Source organism: Volvox carteri (genome assembly GCF_000143455.1).
Source record: "Volvox carteri f. nagariensis unplaced genomic scaffold VOLCAscaffold_76, whole genome shotgun sequence".
Classification (NCBI taxonomy): Eukaryota; Viridiplantae; Chlorophyta; class Chlorophyceae; order Chlamydomonadales; family Volvocaceae; genus Volvox; species Volvox carteri.
In genome coordinates this window covers 137590-155315 of record NW_003307619.1, presented here as the reverse complement: position 1 = coordinate 155315, position 17726 = coordinate 137590, and the positions used below count along the sequence as shown (strand labels likewise).

At 56.8% G+C, this 17726-nt stretch overlaps 2 protein-coding genes across 2 annotated transcripts; one reads left to right on the top strand and one right to left on the bottom strand.

Moving 5' to 3' along the window:
* Positions 1 to 568: 568 nt before the first annotated feature.
* Positions 569 to 6600, bottom strand: rlsH (RegA-like protein RlsH; the record flags this gene model as incomplete). Its single annotated transcript, XM_002957571.1, has 4 exons — positions 569 to 631; positions 1327 to 1389; positions 2143 to 2253; positions 2491 to 6600. The coding sequence occupies 4 exons, from the start codon at positions 6598 to 6600 to the stop codon at positions 569 to 571; spliced, it is 4347 nt and encodes a 1448-aa protein (XP_002957617.1).
* Positions 6601 to 8236: 1636 nt separating this feature from the next.
* On the top strand, positions 8237 to 15039 carry VOLCADRAFT_107754 (uncharacterized protein; the record flags this gene model as incomplete). Its single annotated transcript, XM_002957598.1, has 7 exons — positions 8237 to 8380; positions 8450 to 8573; positions 8830 to 8964; positions 9161 to 9301; positions 12471 to 13894; positions 14168 to 14209; positions 14330 to 15039. 7 exons carry the CDS (start codon positions 8237 to 8239, stop codon positions 14342 to 14344), a joined length of 2025 nt encoding a protein of 674 aa, XP_002957644.1. The 3' UTR covers positions 14345 to 15039.
* Between the last annotated feature and the right edge of the window lie 2687 nt (positions 15040 to 17726).

The window sequence follows — 17726 nt, the reverse complement described above, 5'->3', positions numbered from 1 at the left end:
TCAGACCACGTGGCGTGTCGACCGCCAAGACGGACAGCATGGGCCTCATTCCCTTCCGCTGCCGCAAACAAACGCACGGCGGCCCGCTAGCCCTGCCTCTCTCCGTCCTGCCATGCCCAAAAAACACCCGACACCTTCACATACTGCGTACGGCCCAAGTAAGGCCTCAAGGAGTGCGACCTCCCCGCCCCAAACCAGGTAGCAGCTGGGCCCAATCCCAGCTAGGGCCTTATACATAATCCCTCAGCCTGCTCAGACTGTTTGCGCAGGAGGAGACAGTCCCATTCCCGTACCCGCACTTGGGCACGCTTATCACCTCGTCCTGGACATCGTCGCAATTACTTTTATGCGGAAGAAGAGGTAGTGCAGGCATCGCACCGCACCGCACCGCACCGTCCCGCATCCAAAAAAGGTCGGCGCCTTGGCTGCAGCAGAGCGCTTTTGCAACGTAACAACCCTCTTCCCTGTCCCCCCCTCCATCTACCTGTCTACCTATCTACCGCTTCATCTCCTTGCTTGTCCTCTTTTCCGGACCCCCCCCCCCTGGGGGGCACTCTCCCCTGCTGGCTTAAGCCGCCTCCGGATCCGCAAGTGAGCCGCCGCCGCTTTTTTTACTACGCCGGGGGTTACCCTGGAGGCATGGAAAAGGATTTGCCCGGAAGTGAAGGTCAAAAAGTTGAAGTGTCCACTCGGGGCAGAGTGCACGACACAGCGTTAGGAGCCCAACACTGCGGCCAAAGGAAGAGGTGCCACACACACCCCGAAGCCCAACGCGGGGACATGCTTGCTGCGGCGGCAATTCTTTTAATGGGGACATCATTTTGGGGAATGATAAAAACACGTGCCGTTTGCCGCAATCAAGGAATTGAACTAATTCTCCTCTTCTAAAAATGAATGATTTCAGAGCCGCAATGGAGAAAAGTACCGGTCCTTGAAGCCCTACAGAGCGGAAGACACGTACATTCTGACATGCATTATAAATAAATAGCGTTGACCGCCTGCAATTTTGGTCAGCAGTTCCGGAATATAACTGAAATCTTTTTTCCAGCCGAAGTCTTTTCTAGCCTTAGGGATTAGGGCCAGATAAGTAGGATGTCAGCTTCCGTAAGTATAGCTAAGAAAAGACTGCATCTTCTAGCAGTCACCGCAGTGGCATGACTACTGAGTTCAGTTCAAAGCAACCCACACGAAGCCCTACACACACGAAAATGTTTACAAATTTCACTTTCCAAAAGTAGACGAATTCTGGGACCCTGTAACATGACTACTATTACTACTACTGCGGACTTGTACAGCTCACAGGGCCAGATAGGTATATGGCCGTACCTTGAGCACCGGTAGGCCGTTGCTGACCAGCCACTTCCCCAGCGAAACGCCTTCCGGAAGGACCTGTGGCAGCGGGATATTCTTAATTGGGTTGCATCTAGAAGGTTCTGGCACAACAGATACAGCAGGATAGGACAAAAACAGAATAGGACGAATGCACCCCCCTGAGCTGAGCTGAGCGCGGGAGCGCGGGAGCGAGGCTTTCAACCGACTCTCAACGGTAACAACCGCCCTCAACCACAGGGGCCTGAGGGCACTAGATCATTAAAAAGAGCTTTGGAACGGTCAAAAGGGCATTACAAATGGGCATATATACAAAAGGTTGCAGCTTCAGGACCACCAAAAAACGACCGGTCAGCTGCAGGTAGCTCCCTCCCGCCGCCGACCGTGCAATTGCCTCTCTCCGCCGTCTGCCTCCCGGACATCACAAGTCAAGGAGCAGTCAATTAACGACCATCCGAGGGGAGGGGAATATCTTCTCTTCTCCGCACAGCCATACGCACCACAACTCAACACTGGGAGGCCCCGCTGGGTCCGCACAGCCATACGCACCACAACTCAACACTGGGAGGCCCCGCTGGGTCCGCACAGCCATACGCACCACAACTCAACACTGGGAGGCCCCGCTGGGTCCCGTTACGGCGCTTGCCGGTGGTTACCACCGCGCTCTGCGTATTTGCAAGATGCAGGCAAAGCGCGATGTGCGTGTAGCAGCACGAACCCACTGCGTGTCAAAATCAGATGGACCCTTCCCTCCCGCCCTCCCTCCCTCACGCCTCCTCACACCCACATCCCGAGCTCCCCCCTCCGCCTCACCTTGATGCTCCGGTACCACTTGGCCATCATGCTGCCGCCTGCGCGCTCGAAGGCGCTGCGGCTCACCATCTCACCGCCATGGTCGATACACTTGCGGCCTTCCAAATACGGCTTCACATGGAAGATACCCTGCACGCTGCCGCCGCTTGAACCGCCGCCCTTGGCCCCTGCGCCCTGCGTTGAAAATCCGCGGCCGCCGCCTCCGCCTCCGCTGCCGCCGCCGTCGTCATCGTCGTCATCACTGGCGCCGCCGTCACTGCCGCGGCGTGCACCGCGGCCGCCGCCGCGACGGAACCCAGACTCGCCCGCGGATCTTGCGGACCCGCCCCCTGCGACTGTGACCCTTACGGGGCCCGGAAGCTGATCCAAGTTACCCAACTGCAGCAGCTGGTACTGAGATCTCATCGTACGGCTGCTATTGCCGTTGAGCCGACGCGGCGCAGCTACACGCGTGCGTGCCGGCGGGGAGCCGCTGGGGGCCAACGCCGGCGGCAGTACCATGGAGGTGGGCAGTAGCGGTGCCGGCAGCAGCAGCGCCGCGGGCGGCAGTAGCAGCGGCTCGGACTTGACAACGCCCTGTTCGGCCTTCATCAATGTGCCCGAAGGCTGCTGCTGCTGCTGTTCTTGGGACTCGTGCCCTTGCATCTGCTGCTGCTGCTGCTGCTGTGTAGGCGGCAAAGACGACTGCAGGGGGCCTGGCTGTGGTGATGTGCTCAGCTCTTGTATTCCTTCGGCTGTGCTGGGCGGTAGCTGCGGGTGATGGTGCTGCAGGCCCTGGCCTTGTCCCAGGGACCCCACATCTGAAGACGGCCATGTCGTACTGTTCAGCTGATGCCGTTGCGGTGATGCCGCTGCCGCCGACCCTCCATGGGACGCGGAACTTGCAGCTGGCCCCCCCTCCAGGGTACCCTGGAAAGGCACGCCGGCGGCTGTAGCGTAAACCCCGTCCGAGCACGACTGCAGCGCTGGCTCCGACATGGCAGCCGCGACCGGGGGGTCCTGTACGACAGGCGGCGTCTCGTGCAGCGGCGGCGGTGGAGCCACAGCTGCGGCAGATGTTGCCGCCGCCTGCTGCGGTATGTGTGGCGGTTGGTTAGGTGGCTCTTCACCCTCAGCTGACATACATACATCGAGGTCATCAAAGCCCAGTTTGATGGCGAACGCTTCAAACGAATCCTCTAGATCGGCCGCATTCACATGGTCGTCCTCCATGGCTCCGGAGCTGAAACCAGCGGCATCGCCGGCCATCCCCACCCCGCCACAGCCCATCGCAGCCGCCGCCACCGCCGCCGCCTCAGCGAAACTGCTGCCAGCGTGGTACGCCGATGTCGACGCCGATACCGACATTGCTGTTGCCGGCCCCAGGCCTGCCGCCCCGACGGCGCCGTCCGACGCTCCCATGCCGTTGCTGGTGCCCGTAGCGGCCGTACGCAAATGAGCATGTACGGCTTGTGCTGACGTGGAACTCCCCGCCGGCGCCGCTGCCGTCCTTGCGGCCGGCGGTGGGTGCAGGTTTGAGCCCATAGTCCCAGGCCCTTGTCCAAAGCCGTTGCCGGGCTCCAGGCCATGAGCTGACAGCTGCGTCGCCACCGCTGCCGGCTGCACTGACGGCGTCGCGAACGGAAACGGTGACGGAGGCATAGCAGCCGCTCCATTGGCCGGGGCCGATTCCCCGCGGACCCGGTCCAGCAGCGCATGGCCGTTTGGTAGCGACAGCTGCTGCTGTATCTGCTGCGGTGAGGGCTGCGTCGGCTGCGTCAGACCAGGCGGCGCCGAGGGGATCGACATGAGAGGTCCCGGTACGGACCACGACGCCGTCAGCCGCCGCCGCTTGACCGAATCCCGGCTCTCCAGCATCGGCGGCGATGGCGACGGAGGACCTAGATCCACCACAGATGGATCCAGCACCGACAACTCCTCCGACATCCCTCGCGGCTGCTGGTGCTGCTGGTGGTGGTGGTGAGGGTGAGGGTGATGGAGGTCGAGTGCGGACCCTGGCATGGGCATGGGCATGGACATCGCTGCCGGTGCCGGCAGAAGGCCCAGGCTGTCCAACGAGGCTGATCGAACAAAGCGTGCTCCGCCAGGCGGGGGCGGAGGCAGCGGCGCTCCACCGCGCATGCCGACAGGGTACGGTACAGGCGGATTGGGGAACGGCATCTGCACTGGCCTGCCGTACAGAACGCTGTTGGGGCGATGGCCACCCCGTGCATCGTACATGGCGGCCGGAGCAACCACTGGCGTGGCGGGAGCCGTACCGTCCGGCGGCTGCAGCTGCGAGGGCGGTTGCTTTTCGGGAGGCGGCATCGGCATGCCGGGAGGCGCCGTCGGCCGCATACCTGGAGCGCTCATACGCTGGATGGCGCCTCCGCCACCGCCTCCGGCCGTGCTAACGGACCCGCCACCGCCGCCCCCGGGATCTACAGGCAGGCGTGAGCCCGCATGCGGGGCCCCCATGGGCCCAGGAACCCCTGGCGGCGCCACGTTGGGATGCCACGCAGCCGTCCGACAAACTGGTATGGCGTGGTAGTACGGCGAAGGCCAGTACGGAGGGGCGTACCCTGGATCGTACCTTCCGTACGCATCCGTCCAGGCGTAGCGCTTGGACATGTGCATGCGGTGCTGATAATGGTGCGGGTGATGGCTATGCCGGAGGTGGGGCGGTGGCAAAAGCGGATGGTACGGCATGTACGGACTTGAGGGCATGGCGGCAGGCTCCAAGGACGGCCCTGGCGGGCCGCTGCTACACGATGACGGCGACAATGCCGAGCTAGGTGATGGCGTGCCTGGCAGGTCGGCGGTAGTTGCGGCTGTAGCACCGTTTTTGTAGCTTGCCTTTGACGGCGATAACCATGGCATGCCTATGTGCTGTTGCGGCGGCAAGTACGACACCCGGCCATCCGCCGCCATGGCGCCGCCGCCGTTGGCCTCTGTCCTGGCGATGTTTCCGTCTGCATGTGGATTTGCGTGGGGTTGGGATTGGAGTTGGGGTTGAATTGCTGTTGTGTGGATGGGAGAGCCAGCGCCGCAACCTGCGGGAGGTCCAGCCGCCATCGAGCCCGGCTGTTGTTGTTGTTGTTGTTGTTGTTGTTGCTGCTGTTGTTGCTGTTGTTGTTGTGCAGATGCCAGCGACGGCGCTGCCGCCAGACCCGCCGCAGCGGCGACGCCCCCGGGCTCTTGAAGGCTGCCGCCACTGGGTCCGACCGACAGCATGTCCATGGCTGGCAAAGCACCGCTGCCCGCTAGCGGTGCCGCTGCCTCACCATATTCCACATTGAACTGCCGCATAACACCCGGCGCCGCAGTGTCATAATACCCTGCGGACGGAAGCCTAGCCAGGCCAGCCTCGGGTCCCCCCCGTTGAGGGTTTTGAGCCGCACCCGCACGTGGCCACGCACCGGGGCCTGAGAGGTTACCAGCGGAGGGCCCCGGACCTCCAGAAGGTTGCCGACCTACAACGGCGCCAGCGGCCCCATGGGGTCCAGCGGTTACGAGGGCCCCGCCGCGGACTGCCGCTGCGTGCACCTCGGCGTATTGTGGCGGCGGTTGCGGCGGCGGCAGGTACGCATGTCGGTTGCCCTGAGGGCAGCTCATGGGGTAGGCAGCAGCGGCCGAGGCGGGGCCGACTGGCAGTCCCCGTGACCCAGATGGGAAGGCGCAGGCTGCGTCAGTGGGCCCCGCGGAATCGGAGACCGGGAGGGTGGCTGAGGTGGAGCCCGCGGAGCCGGCGCTGGACTCCAAGCCAGTTGCGAGGGAGACGGCGATTCCGGCGACGTGGTGCGAAGAGGACGGTAAGAGGGCTTCCGAGTGGGCTGGGGGTGGGCCCTGCGCTGACAAGGATGCTGCGGCTGCTGCGGCATCCTCGGCGCCGTTGTTGCAGAATCCGGCGGACGTGAAGGGCGCGCGCAGCTGTGTGGCGGGCGGATCGGAATGGCGCTGCGATGGCCAAGCGGATTCTGTTGTTTTCTGCATATGAATTTGGGGCTGAAGGAGAGGTTGGACGTAATGCTGATCTAGGTTAGCCTCGCAGAAGTGATATGATGGAGAGCGGACGCCCAGGGAGAAGAAGCCGGCTCGGGCGTCAGGTTCCAGCGCAGCTGACCCGGTCGTGAATGACCGTAAGAATCGTCTATCGCTGGGAGTGCTCCCACTGGCCCAGCCTGAAGGACCATCCAGTCCAGCTGCGCCAAGTCCACTTGTAATTGCTGGAGTGTCAGGTGGGCGCTGCAGCAAGAAATCGGTGCTACCATAGTAAAAGTTGCTGCTCTTATCGGCTGCTTGTCCATGTTCCATTTCGTCCTTGTCGTCATGAGCGCTGGGAAGCGCGGCCAACTGTGTCAGCCTTGGTATGGTGCTCGAGTCGGCGTTATCCTCATAACCTTCACCTGAGAAAAAATTAAACAGTCCTGAGGACTCCGCCTGTGCCGCGGTATGTCGGGCGCCGCGTGTAGCGGCCATCACAGTAACTTTGGGGACACCCTGCAACAGTTTGAAAACTACGCTTCAATATCTAAAAGGTAAATGAATGGAAAGACATCATTTTTTGCGTCCTTTGGCATCGCGTGCAGAAGCACTGACGCACCGTACAGGGAACGACGGCCTAATACGTCGACGCCGTGCACAACGTTTCCCTTCATGTCTTAATCATGGGTTACTGCTATATATAATTTATAGCGTGACTTCAATAGCAAGGGTGTACGCAACCTCGAAAAAGATTTGGCGCAGGTCATGCAGCTCGGACTCCGGCTACACAACCTTGTTCATTATGTAGCTGATTACGCTGCTATTAGCCGGGGTACCTGCTTAATAAGATCTGCAAAACACGGTGGTCAGTCCCCTAGCCAGGTAGTGCCTCCGAGGAAACGGTGGACGGTGCTATAGCTACGGTTTTGACTGGTGAGGGGTGTTGAAGAAGGAAACGTTCTTGACTGAAAACCCTCTGAGAACTAAAATCACTCACTTCCACCTCTAAAATGAGGGTCGCATACGTTCTTGTACATCTAAAAGCGTACCTTGACGCTTTCTCATGGGCCGGTCTTTTTCCTGTTAATTGCTCCAGCTTGCTACAATGCCTGCCCTTGCCTGGTGGTCTTATTGCGTGCTCTTTTAGTTCGTCCTTTTTGTAACCTCCTTTTCAGGGAAAATACGGACGACAGTTGACCTAAAAATGGTGTCCGACCCAAAGAGATCGAAACACGTTAAATCACAACCTGCAAAATGGCTGCTTGCACACAGCTATGTGCACTTGTGCTCCGCGGAACGACTACCGTACCGATCCATCTCATTCATGAAGCAACCTAGCTAATCGGAACTGCACACAATACAACCGCATTTGTTCCTATAAGTCCGAAGGCAACTCCGACCTATCTTGCCGGAAATATGGAAGTGGTTGCGTCTATAGGTCTTCTTGCAAGAAGTCCTTTCACCCTTAACCGTACTGCAAAGCTCTTAATATGACAAAAAATAAATCAGGCATATTTGTTAAACGCAAAGCCTTACTCAATGCAGTTCACCCCCATAATGCCGCATTCCGGCATAGATGATTTAACTTGTAAAGTAGAACGAGGCGATCCACGCTACCACAAATAGTTTGCGCTTTAAAGATTTACTTCACTCCAAAGTATGCCAGAATGCAGGCCGTCCATGCGATGACAGCCCTCCCGCGCCACCATAAAAGCATCGGAAAGGATCGTCTCCGCGGAGGGAGTTAACATACAGCGCGCATGTAACAAGGCAGCTGCATGCACCGTTAAGAGACTTGATCTCATAAGTCATGACTGATCATGGCCGTATAATTAGCCGGATAGTCGGTAGCAGATCCTATTTATCTGTCAACTGTTTTTAGTAAGTAAATCTTTCCCGTTAAAAACCGATTTTAAAGCTGAAATGATGAAGACGGCTTACAACTTAGGGGCTGAATGGCCCTGACTCAACAACTTGGCAGGGAACGTATGCAAAATTGAGGCATTTGAACCCTACCAAGGAGATCGGCAATCCCCAGGAAAAACTATGTTTATAACCAAATGCAACTATCCAGCTGCCACGCATGGGCGTCCGCCAAAGACGGCAACGCGCCATAGTACGTAAATCTTTAATGTTCACGAAGATGAAGATGAACAGGATGGAAAAATTTCCACTTCAAACTTTAAATGCGGGAATTGAAACCGGACTCCGGCCGCTTGGGTTAAAGTGCATGCAACTGACACGTAAGGGAGTAATCGAGGCGCCGCCCCAAAAGGTGCGCTCCGTAACAGTAATAACCCTCCATCCGCCCTTGCCTTGTTGGCTATTTTCGGACGCCGCACAGCTGGAAAGGCCAAATGCGTCCCTTGATGTGCTCGAGTGTGCGCACAAGGGGGCTTTGCGTCACAGCGGGAGGATCTCCTGGGGCCGGCCTGGGAAGGCAACCAGCAAACCAAAACCTACGTATCGTAAGCGGGGCCGCTCTTGGCACAAAAGCTCTCTGGCACAAAACAACCCGGAGGCTCATAGCAAGTGCTTGTACAGAAGACTTACGACGATTGATGGCGACGATTATTCAACGACGGGGCAAAGCAACATCGTGCGACACAAACAGCACACGTGAAACAGTGACGTGGAGGCTACACCCAGGATGCGTGTGCGTGCCGGTGTACTGACGTGTACTGCCTGGTCACGTCAGTTGCTTGCGGTATCACTGGATTTCAGGCGCAACGAAATACTTGAAGCTCGCGGTGAAGGACGAGCCGGGGTCGGGCGTAGCTCCAGCTATTTTATGTTCATCGGTGCACTCGGTAGTCCATTTATCCAGGACCTCGCGCACCAATAATGTGCTGCGTCGCGGTACGCTGTGTAACCGCTCGACGGCGCAAAGAGAGATTCGCTCCTCAAACACTCAAGCGGCGGCGGCCCTGAAGGTTTGGAGATGCGGAGAGGGACTGCCAGGTAAAAGCGGGTGCACTGTTAGGGGGCCCGCATCAGCGTCAGGACTGAAGGATGAATGCAAATATCGCTGCGTTCCTGGCCATGCGCCCCACAGGACCCTACGCAGCAACAGCGAACGAGGCCCAAAAGCCAACTGCCGTAGGATTTCATACTGAATGCACGCAGCTTGCACCTGTCTGTCGTGTTTTTCTCCGTACGGTATTGAGCCTTGCCAAGACATCACTTCGCCTCTGCGGTACGCGCAATACGGCTGGATAGGAACTTGGCAGCCGGGACAGGCACATTAACTTCCAGTACATTGGTGGAGCCCGATACCCAACAGAAAAAATAATTTTGTTTCGTCCGTCCTGGGATCTAGCAAATGTTTTTGTGGACTAAGAATGTGTGGTAAACTTATGTTGTCGTGTTGTCGTAATAGTTGCAGCCCGGAGGTAGGTGCAACAAACTCGAGGCTTGTTTCCAGCATAGGGAGGAATTGTATCCCTCAGAGTACGCTTCCTGCGCGCTGTCGGTCGGGCCCTCCGTTCTCGGATGGCGAGCAGAATGGCGACGAATGGCGGGCAGGGCAGGGCTGCAAGCGGCAAACCCTGGAGAGCTGAGCGCTCCTCTGAACTTGCTACCGGACAAAGTATCGCATCTGGTGCCCCGTACATTCCTGGCCACAAGAAGTTCCGATAGCTTTTCGACGCAGCAACTCAAGCAGGGAAGTACTACCCGCGTGGCTCGATAGCGGCCCTCATCCCGCATGCGGGAGAACGGAACACGGACACCAGTACTACCATCAATGACACCACGACTACGGAGCAAGTCATTGCAAGGGACATCTCTTTAACGTCGACCACCGTCAGCAGAGTTGTTGTTGACTTTTGGGGCCGCCTTCGGGGTTTCGCAGCGCAGGGCGTTCCACGGAAAGGATGGGATTCTGTTGGGGCATATCACCCCTTCTTGCGAATTGTGTCAGGCATAGTTGTTATGTTCACGGGAGCGGTCGCCGATGAACGATTAACTATTACCTATTTTTGCTTTTTTATTTTGAATTCTTTTAATTGGAGGACTTTTGGGTCTCAGGCCTCATTTAGTAATGATTATGGGTTCTGAGCCTGGCGCTTTTGGCTGTCTATATGACTTGCGTTGTCTCATTTGGGTTGGAGTCTAGTTTGTCATGTTCGTTTCAAGTGCAGTGCACGGCCCGCTGGCTCTACTCTTCGTGAGTCTGGAACCCACTGTGACAACCACACACATGTGTAGACCCATGGGTCGGTCTTATAGCCGTTTCTGATGCGCTTTGCAAGAGCGGAAACAGTCAGAACATCCGCAGCAGATAGGTTTACCATGGGTCAAAACCGACAGCGTGTAATGGCAGCGTGTAAGGATGGATGACGGCGCAGATTGTTCAGGGAGCCAGACGAGTGCTTGCAAGTGGAGCTACAACGTTGCATGAATCCCATCAATCCACATCACCTGCCGGTGGTTCGGGGTTTCAGTGATGCCGTGCTTGCCAAACGTTGTGGAGTTTGTGGTGCGTCCAAACCACCATGGCTAAATAGCGATCTTCCACAAATAGCATGACCACCCCGCACGTCATGCATGCGCAACTGCCAGCCATCCCTGTTCGCCCGTGCGTGAAGGCAGGCTCGCAGCTGAACTGTAGTTCTTCACAGCTCATGACAGCGACGACGCAGACCAGATTGGCCCCGCGTCAAGGATGCGTCAGGAATAATCTCTGGCTGGTGGTAGTCTGGAAAATGCACGATCGGCGGCAGAGTGTGTTATTGCCGCTCTTACAACTGCTGTTTAATACTGGCATCGAAAGCCATGTGTTGCGCTGCCCATTCACCATGGGCAGTGGAGCGGCGGCGTGTGTGTGGACCAGGTGCATCTCTGGTTGTGGCTGCTGGCCATAGTGGAGGATTGGTGGTCTGAAGTTCCAGCAAGGTTCCCACACCGACTCCTACGGCTTTGGTTAGGGCTGATGTGTAAGGTTAGGCCCTAAGGATTAGGCCCTGGGGTTTCGTGCAATCTGCGAGCTAAGAGTATTTGGGGCGGATTTATCATACGTGAATCATACGTGTATAAGCTGCGCCAGCAGTTTGTCCTGCTTCTCTTAACCGTATGACGCTGCACCTGTTGCCGAGCTACAACCAATCGTCACTGCGGTTGTTGCACTAGGTGTTGTAGCAGTATACGGGCGCATGGCGCTTGCTCCCGCCGAACTTGACCTTCCTTCGGTGTTTCTTGTATTGTGCCTACATGCCATCGCCAGTACTGCTCAGCCTCGTCGGCAGACGGCAGCTCAGTCTAGTCGAGCAGCGCGCTGTACTCTACTGCTTGCTTCTTTGTCGACAGACACATTGTTATATAGACAACGCAATGTGGACTGTGCAGCTTTTTCGCTCTCAAGAGATAACCCCGTTTACATTCAACAAGCTTGACCGCTTTCCTTCTCTCTGTCCTGAATATCTGGAATTCGGCGTCAGTGGCCAGCCTAGTTCCTCTTGGCTTATAGCTAATCATGCAAGAACGTCCCGCATTGTCCTCGTGCCGCCATCTGTCCCTGCCTTGTTTCCGGACATAACAGGCCCAGACATGTTGGAGTTGAAATAAAGGGTAGCCTCAGGTCGAGACGTGGCACATACGTTGCAAAGGCCACACGAACCTTATCTTGGCGTCCGCACTTCAGCCCTGTACCGTATCCTGGCACGTCCTGACGGTACGCCCGTATGGTAATGTTCACTATAGCAGCGTGGCATAATTATTTGCTGATGAGCGTGCTGCAACGACACAGGTATGAGGATGTCGTGTTGTCCATGGACATGAGGCCTGCAGTTGGGGAACCTCACGAAATTCCGCCAACGAAGCCGCGAGGGTAAAAGCATTATGTCCACAACAGTCTTATGCATGAGCCTGTGGTTACGACGGCTGAGTGATCCCTTTGAGGAAAACTTCCAACAGCTCGTACCGGTACGAACCGTCCTCCTGACTAGCAGTTTTGCAGCCGTTATTATATCCCGCTGTTAGCCTTTTAAATGAAGGACAGATTGTACAGGCGAACTTAGCTTCAAGCCGTTTCGCGATAGTTTTCAGGACAGCTTCAAGTCAGCTTGCGTGGGATTAGCCATAAGCTAACGATGACATAGACAATTCCGGTTACTCACTGGTATGGTTGATGACGAAGCATAAGTGTAACGTATTTCGTTCCGACAGTAAAAGCAATTGCAAAGCGATTATGAAGGACCTGACAGCATTTATTAGAATTGCGAATATTGCAGGGTGGATAACATTACTGCATGTAATTGCAGATGCGGCGGTTGGGTGGCAAACAGTGCATCCGCAAACGCCGGAAGCAGCCGGAACTCCCTCCCACCCTTCTATTCGCTATTCCCATACGTGTCACTCCTACAAAGGCAAGCTGCTGACCACGCACGGCTATTACTATAACAGCCAGCGCTCCTATGCGACTTGGCTTAGCGACACATGGGCGATGGGTGCTGCCGACGGCTTTTACGCCTGGCAGCGCCTTTCCGACCACCTTTCACAGTCCGAAGCCTTTGACGCCTACTCAACTGGCCGCAAACCACGAGCCCCATGCGGCCGCTTCGGACACGTATCCGCCGTGATTGATGACGCCTTGCTGCTGTACGGCGGCAATGACGGTGGTTATAGCCGTACGAATCTTCAGGACTATAAACCCGGCAACGACTTTGACGACTTGTGGCGCCTCGACCTCGTCAACCACACCTGGTCGCCCCTTCAACCCGCGGGAGAAGGCCCCGGCAAGCGCCACATGGCGGGTGCAGCTGCCGTGCAAGGCAAGCTCGTACTGTACGGCGGCATAGGCCGTGGCCGTGGGGACATATGGTCGTACAGCCCTGCCGAAAATCGTTGGGAGCTATTGTCGGTGGAGGTGCCAAAAGAACACGGCGGCCCGGGGTCGCGATGCGGCCATGCCTTGCTGCCGTGGCTCACTGGCCTAGCCACCGGGGTCATCATGTACGGCGGCCAGTCACAGCTTCCAAACGGCTCGTACACGGTGCATGATGACGCGTGGTTCTTCGACCTGGCGACCCGGCGCTGGAGGAAGCTGCAGCATGCGCCGGAAAAGTGCACAGACACAGCACCACCACCACCACCGCTGACATCGCCGCCGGGACACTTCTACTCGGCCTCTATGGTAACCACCCTCACGCTGCCACCATCTGCCGTACGTGCCGCCGTCGTGGCGGCAGCGGCTGGTACGAAGGCCTGCCAAGGTTCCGCCGGCGGCGCTAGCGAGGACGTCGTGTCGGCGCCTTCCACCGCCCTGGAGGACGTCATCTGCGAAGAGCCCTCCCAGGGAGGCCCTTCCCCAGCTGCAGCCTCAGGCCCAGGTCCCGCAGCGGCCGTAAATGAGCCTGTACGGGTACACGTTGGCATTATTGCCGGCGGCTCCACAACTACCCCCGGCCTGACCTGCTCCCCTGCAGTCTGGGCCTTCACTACGGATTGCGCTGCCACCCGCATCATCTGGGCACGGCTGCCGGACCTCCCCGCCGGGCTGTACGACACCCGAGGCGCCGCCGTCGGCGGCGCCGCCTACGTGTTCGGTGGGCACCTCTGCCGCCTAGAAAGGCCCTCGCAGCCGCCGTACCCGTACTATTACGTCAATGAGGTGCAGCGACTTGACCTGGGGTTGGGCCTGGATCAAGATTTGAATTTGAATTTGAATCTGGATCCCGATCGGGGCGTCGATTCGGTTTCTGTTCCGGGTGTTGCGGCGCTGCTGCGTGGAGGGCTGGACTTCGGTGGGGCCGAGGGTGCAGCGGCTGCTGTGACAGCGGCTGCCTGTGTGGTGCGTTCGGGGTCTAGGGGTTCGAGCGGTGCTCCCTCCTCCTCAGGCTCCTCGGGCGGTTGGGACGGATCGGGGCAGGGAGGTAGCCGGCCGGTCAACGAGGAGCTGTGAGGCAGCGTGTGGGAGTGGGGAGAGGGATGAGGAGGGGTGATGAGGTCCGTCCACGAGAACAACAAGAACACAGCTGAAGGGAAGGCCGGGATGGGGAATGAACTGCTACTGGCATACGTCATGTCACGTCATGCCACGTCATGTCACGCCTCATCATGCCAGGCAAGCTTTGTGGCTCTCGCGGCTTCAGTGTGGGGTGATCAGGTGCGGTATGTTAATCGTACACATGACACATCACGTTACACGTGGCATGTGATGCGGCGCGGGTGCGGAAAGAGAGGGCTCTGTCCGGGTCTGGCCCCTGCTGTCTGGACGGCGTTGCAGTCCGCCTGGGGTTGAGCCCCAAGCACCCTCTGGCCCGTATCTTCAGGTATCCCGGTTCGGGGTAGGTGAGGTAGGGAGGTGAGGTAGGGAGGTGAGTAGGTTCGGATGAATGTTATGGTTTGTTTTGGTTTAATTATGTGGTTAGTTTGTGTGCACGGTTTAACAGTGGCTGGGAAGTTTCGTTTACCGTTTATCGCTTCTCGTTTCCAATAGCTCGGTCCTCCTCCTCTTGCATGCCTTCCGTCTGTCGTGGGTGCTCTGGAGTGTGGGGGCATGTGTTGCAAGTTGTGGCGCAGGTGATGATGGACAGGTTGCGGCTTTGTGGTCCTATTATACGTGTTTTTGGCGTGTTTTTGTTGGCGATTGGCAGGAATGTTTTTGGATCGCACAGATCCGCGCCATGTCAGTTTATACGCCACGCGACATGGACATAACGGTTTCATGTTTGAAGTTTTTGCTGTTGGCCGAACTCGAACACCCCGGCCTTCCGGTTCTAAGGTACACCGGATGAAGACGGTTATTGGGGCCCATTGTCGGGATAAAGCGGGCGGAAACAGGCTTCAACCTAGCCGAGGACGACCGTGTTAACGAAGTCTCTCCGACTGGATAATATAAACAATTAGCCAACACAGCCTAGTAGGCTTAGTAGGACCCAACAGACTGCGCTTTCGGTAGCGACTCCGCAATTTTGAGGCATTCGATGTGGCCGGTTCAACTGCGCAGCATTTCTCCCGCATCATCTCCCCGCATGGGTCGACGACCAGCAGCAGCACAGCGGACAAACGCACCAACGCCGAAACGACTTAATGGTCCTCTCACTTCCTTAGCTATGTGTGTGCTATCGGTTACTCGAAAGGCGTTGCGTCTGCACCGCTGATTAAGCAGCCCCTCGCAGAAATGTGTCCGGTCGTACTTCGCGAATAGGGACTCCGTACATCTCGTCCCAGAAGTCAGGAACGAATTTTGCCGCGCAGATGCGCGCGTGCGATTCGCAAAATGCGCCTGTACAAATGTATGTAAAATTTCTTGGCGGGTGAGGACCAGGTGCGCCAGCGCGTTGCGCAGGTGGGCATGTTGGCCATAGCCGCACGCTGGACTATTGCGTGGATGCTTTGCAGTAAATAAAAGCACCTAAAGCCAACGGCGTAGCTTGCAACTCTGGGCTCGTGAAACTGCCGCGGAAGATGAAGCGGTCGGCGAAGAATCAGCCATAAGGCGCCTGCTTTCGGTAGCGCAGGGCATAATGCACATTGTTCCCACTAAACTCAAGTTACACTCTTACGAAATAAATAATAACAACGCAGAATTAGGTAAAGAGAAGAATCGCGAAAGTCGTTCAGAACCTTGCAAGTAAAATGGATGCCGCTGAGGGCTTGGAACAGCTTTTCGCAGCGCATTCGGCCGTGCCTGCGTTAGCCGTGTTGCAGCAACTACGGAAGGACTTGAGCCAGCAGCAAGCTCAAATTCTGTTTAAGAACCACCGGCATTGTCTTCAGATGGGAACATGTAGTTTTGGTCGGCGCGGGCGAGCAGCGTACGCATTGCGCACAGGTACCGAGGTGCAGCGTCTCAGGATGGATTTCAGCCAACAAAGCCTCAAGAGCTGCTGCACAACCACCGGTGTGTCTTCAGTTGGGCACGTGTAGTTTTGGTCGGCGGGGTCGAGCAACGTATGCATTGCGCACAGAAACCAAGGTGCAGCGTTCTGTAACATCGCCAACATATCCGGTACGCGGTGGCAGGCTTGCCGAGCACGAAATGAAGGGGGGGTCGCATCTCACCATTCAACTAAGCATGCATGTGCTCGGTTGAATGCTCGGTAGCATGCGAGTTTACCCCTATCAGGATGTTTGTTTGCATATCCCCCCAAGCGAGAGGGCTTGCACCTATGCTGATGTTCGTTCCAAGAAATGAACTGAGGACTGATGCTACGGTGAAAGATTTGCACGTAAATTCGCCCGTGCAATAAAACGCCCTGTAACTCGCTTACGCTAATCTCACATTCCAATATGCCACTGCACTTTCCTCTCCAGCCTGGCCACATTATCTTCCTCGCAAACGTACTTGGGCACCATACAATCCAACACCATACGTGCTTTAGAAACGCGGGCAGCTGCTTCACAAGGGCCCCCATCTTTTCCCAATGTCCTTCTTAATCTCGGTACTTCGATGTACGGCGGCCCGGCCCAGGACTGGGCAAAAAATGAGAATGAACGGTTGTAGCGTATCTTGTAGTCCTGGGAATGGTTTCCAAAAGCTTTCTGGGGCAAAGATAAAATATATTACAAGAATAAAGGTGATAATTACCAAAATTTAAATACCAGGTATTGGATACGGCGAGACGTCCATGGCGAGATGCCGATGGCGAGACGCCGCCGGCGCAAACATTTGCGTTACGGCTGTGCGAGTTCCTCGACATAGGATAAGAAGGCCAGAGCTTCTGGGGGAATTGTTGCGAGGCAGGTAAAATTCTACCTTCGAAAACCGCGAAGCCGTTTTCCATCAGCCCGACAACGAACGTTTTGAGGGCCTGCTTAAGCAACTCACGCACATCTTGACAAACCTTTGCACCGCCCATGTACTGCGCTTGGCGCCTGCGTTGAAAAGTCGGTTCGTGCCAGCGATATGGCTACTTGACTGAGAGGGTCGCCTTTAGACACAGTAATGTCCTATATCGCGTCCCATGAGATGCAGCCATCAAGGTGAAAAGAACATCCTTTCGTCGCCAGAAGCCTCAGAAGAAGCGAAGCAGCTCACAAACCGGCTTCTGCTGGTGAGGTGTAAGCCCTGAAGCACGTCACATCTAATCCTCTCATTTTTATTTGATTCCGTCAGTTTGGAATTTACCATGCTGACCTCCTCACCGAAAACTGCGCCCAGCGTGATACCGATCCTCCTAACGGCTTTTACGGACACACCCGCACTTGTGTGCGGAACTTGTAACTTGTAACCTAACGCGCGTGTCAGCTCTTTCCCCCACTTGCGCCACTTTCCCCATTGCGGACCTGCATCCGACACATGTCACCGACTGGAGACTGCCGTGTAGCTCTCAACCATCTGACATAGGCGAAGACGATGTGGCCGCGTGTGTGTGTAAATGGAACGTTCGAGAACTCAAAGCTTCCGGTGCGGGTGCGGGTGCGGGTGTGGACAGGCTCAAGATCCCACCGGACACTACCCGCACCTCCGCCGGCAGTGCAGGCTGCGCGGCGTCGTGGCGAAGTCCACAAACGCATACATACATACATACATACATACATACATACATACATACACCCATTCAGTCACGCGAGGTGGAGATGCAGGTGTAGGTGGAAGCAATTCGCGCAGTAGGGCCCTAGGGCAGCAAAACAGATATTATCCATATTGCCTTCCTGCCAGCCCTCCCAAGGCCCCA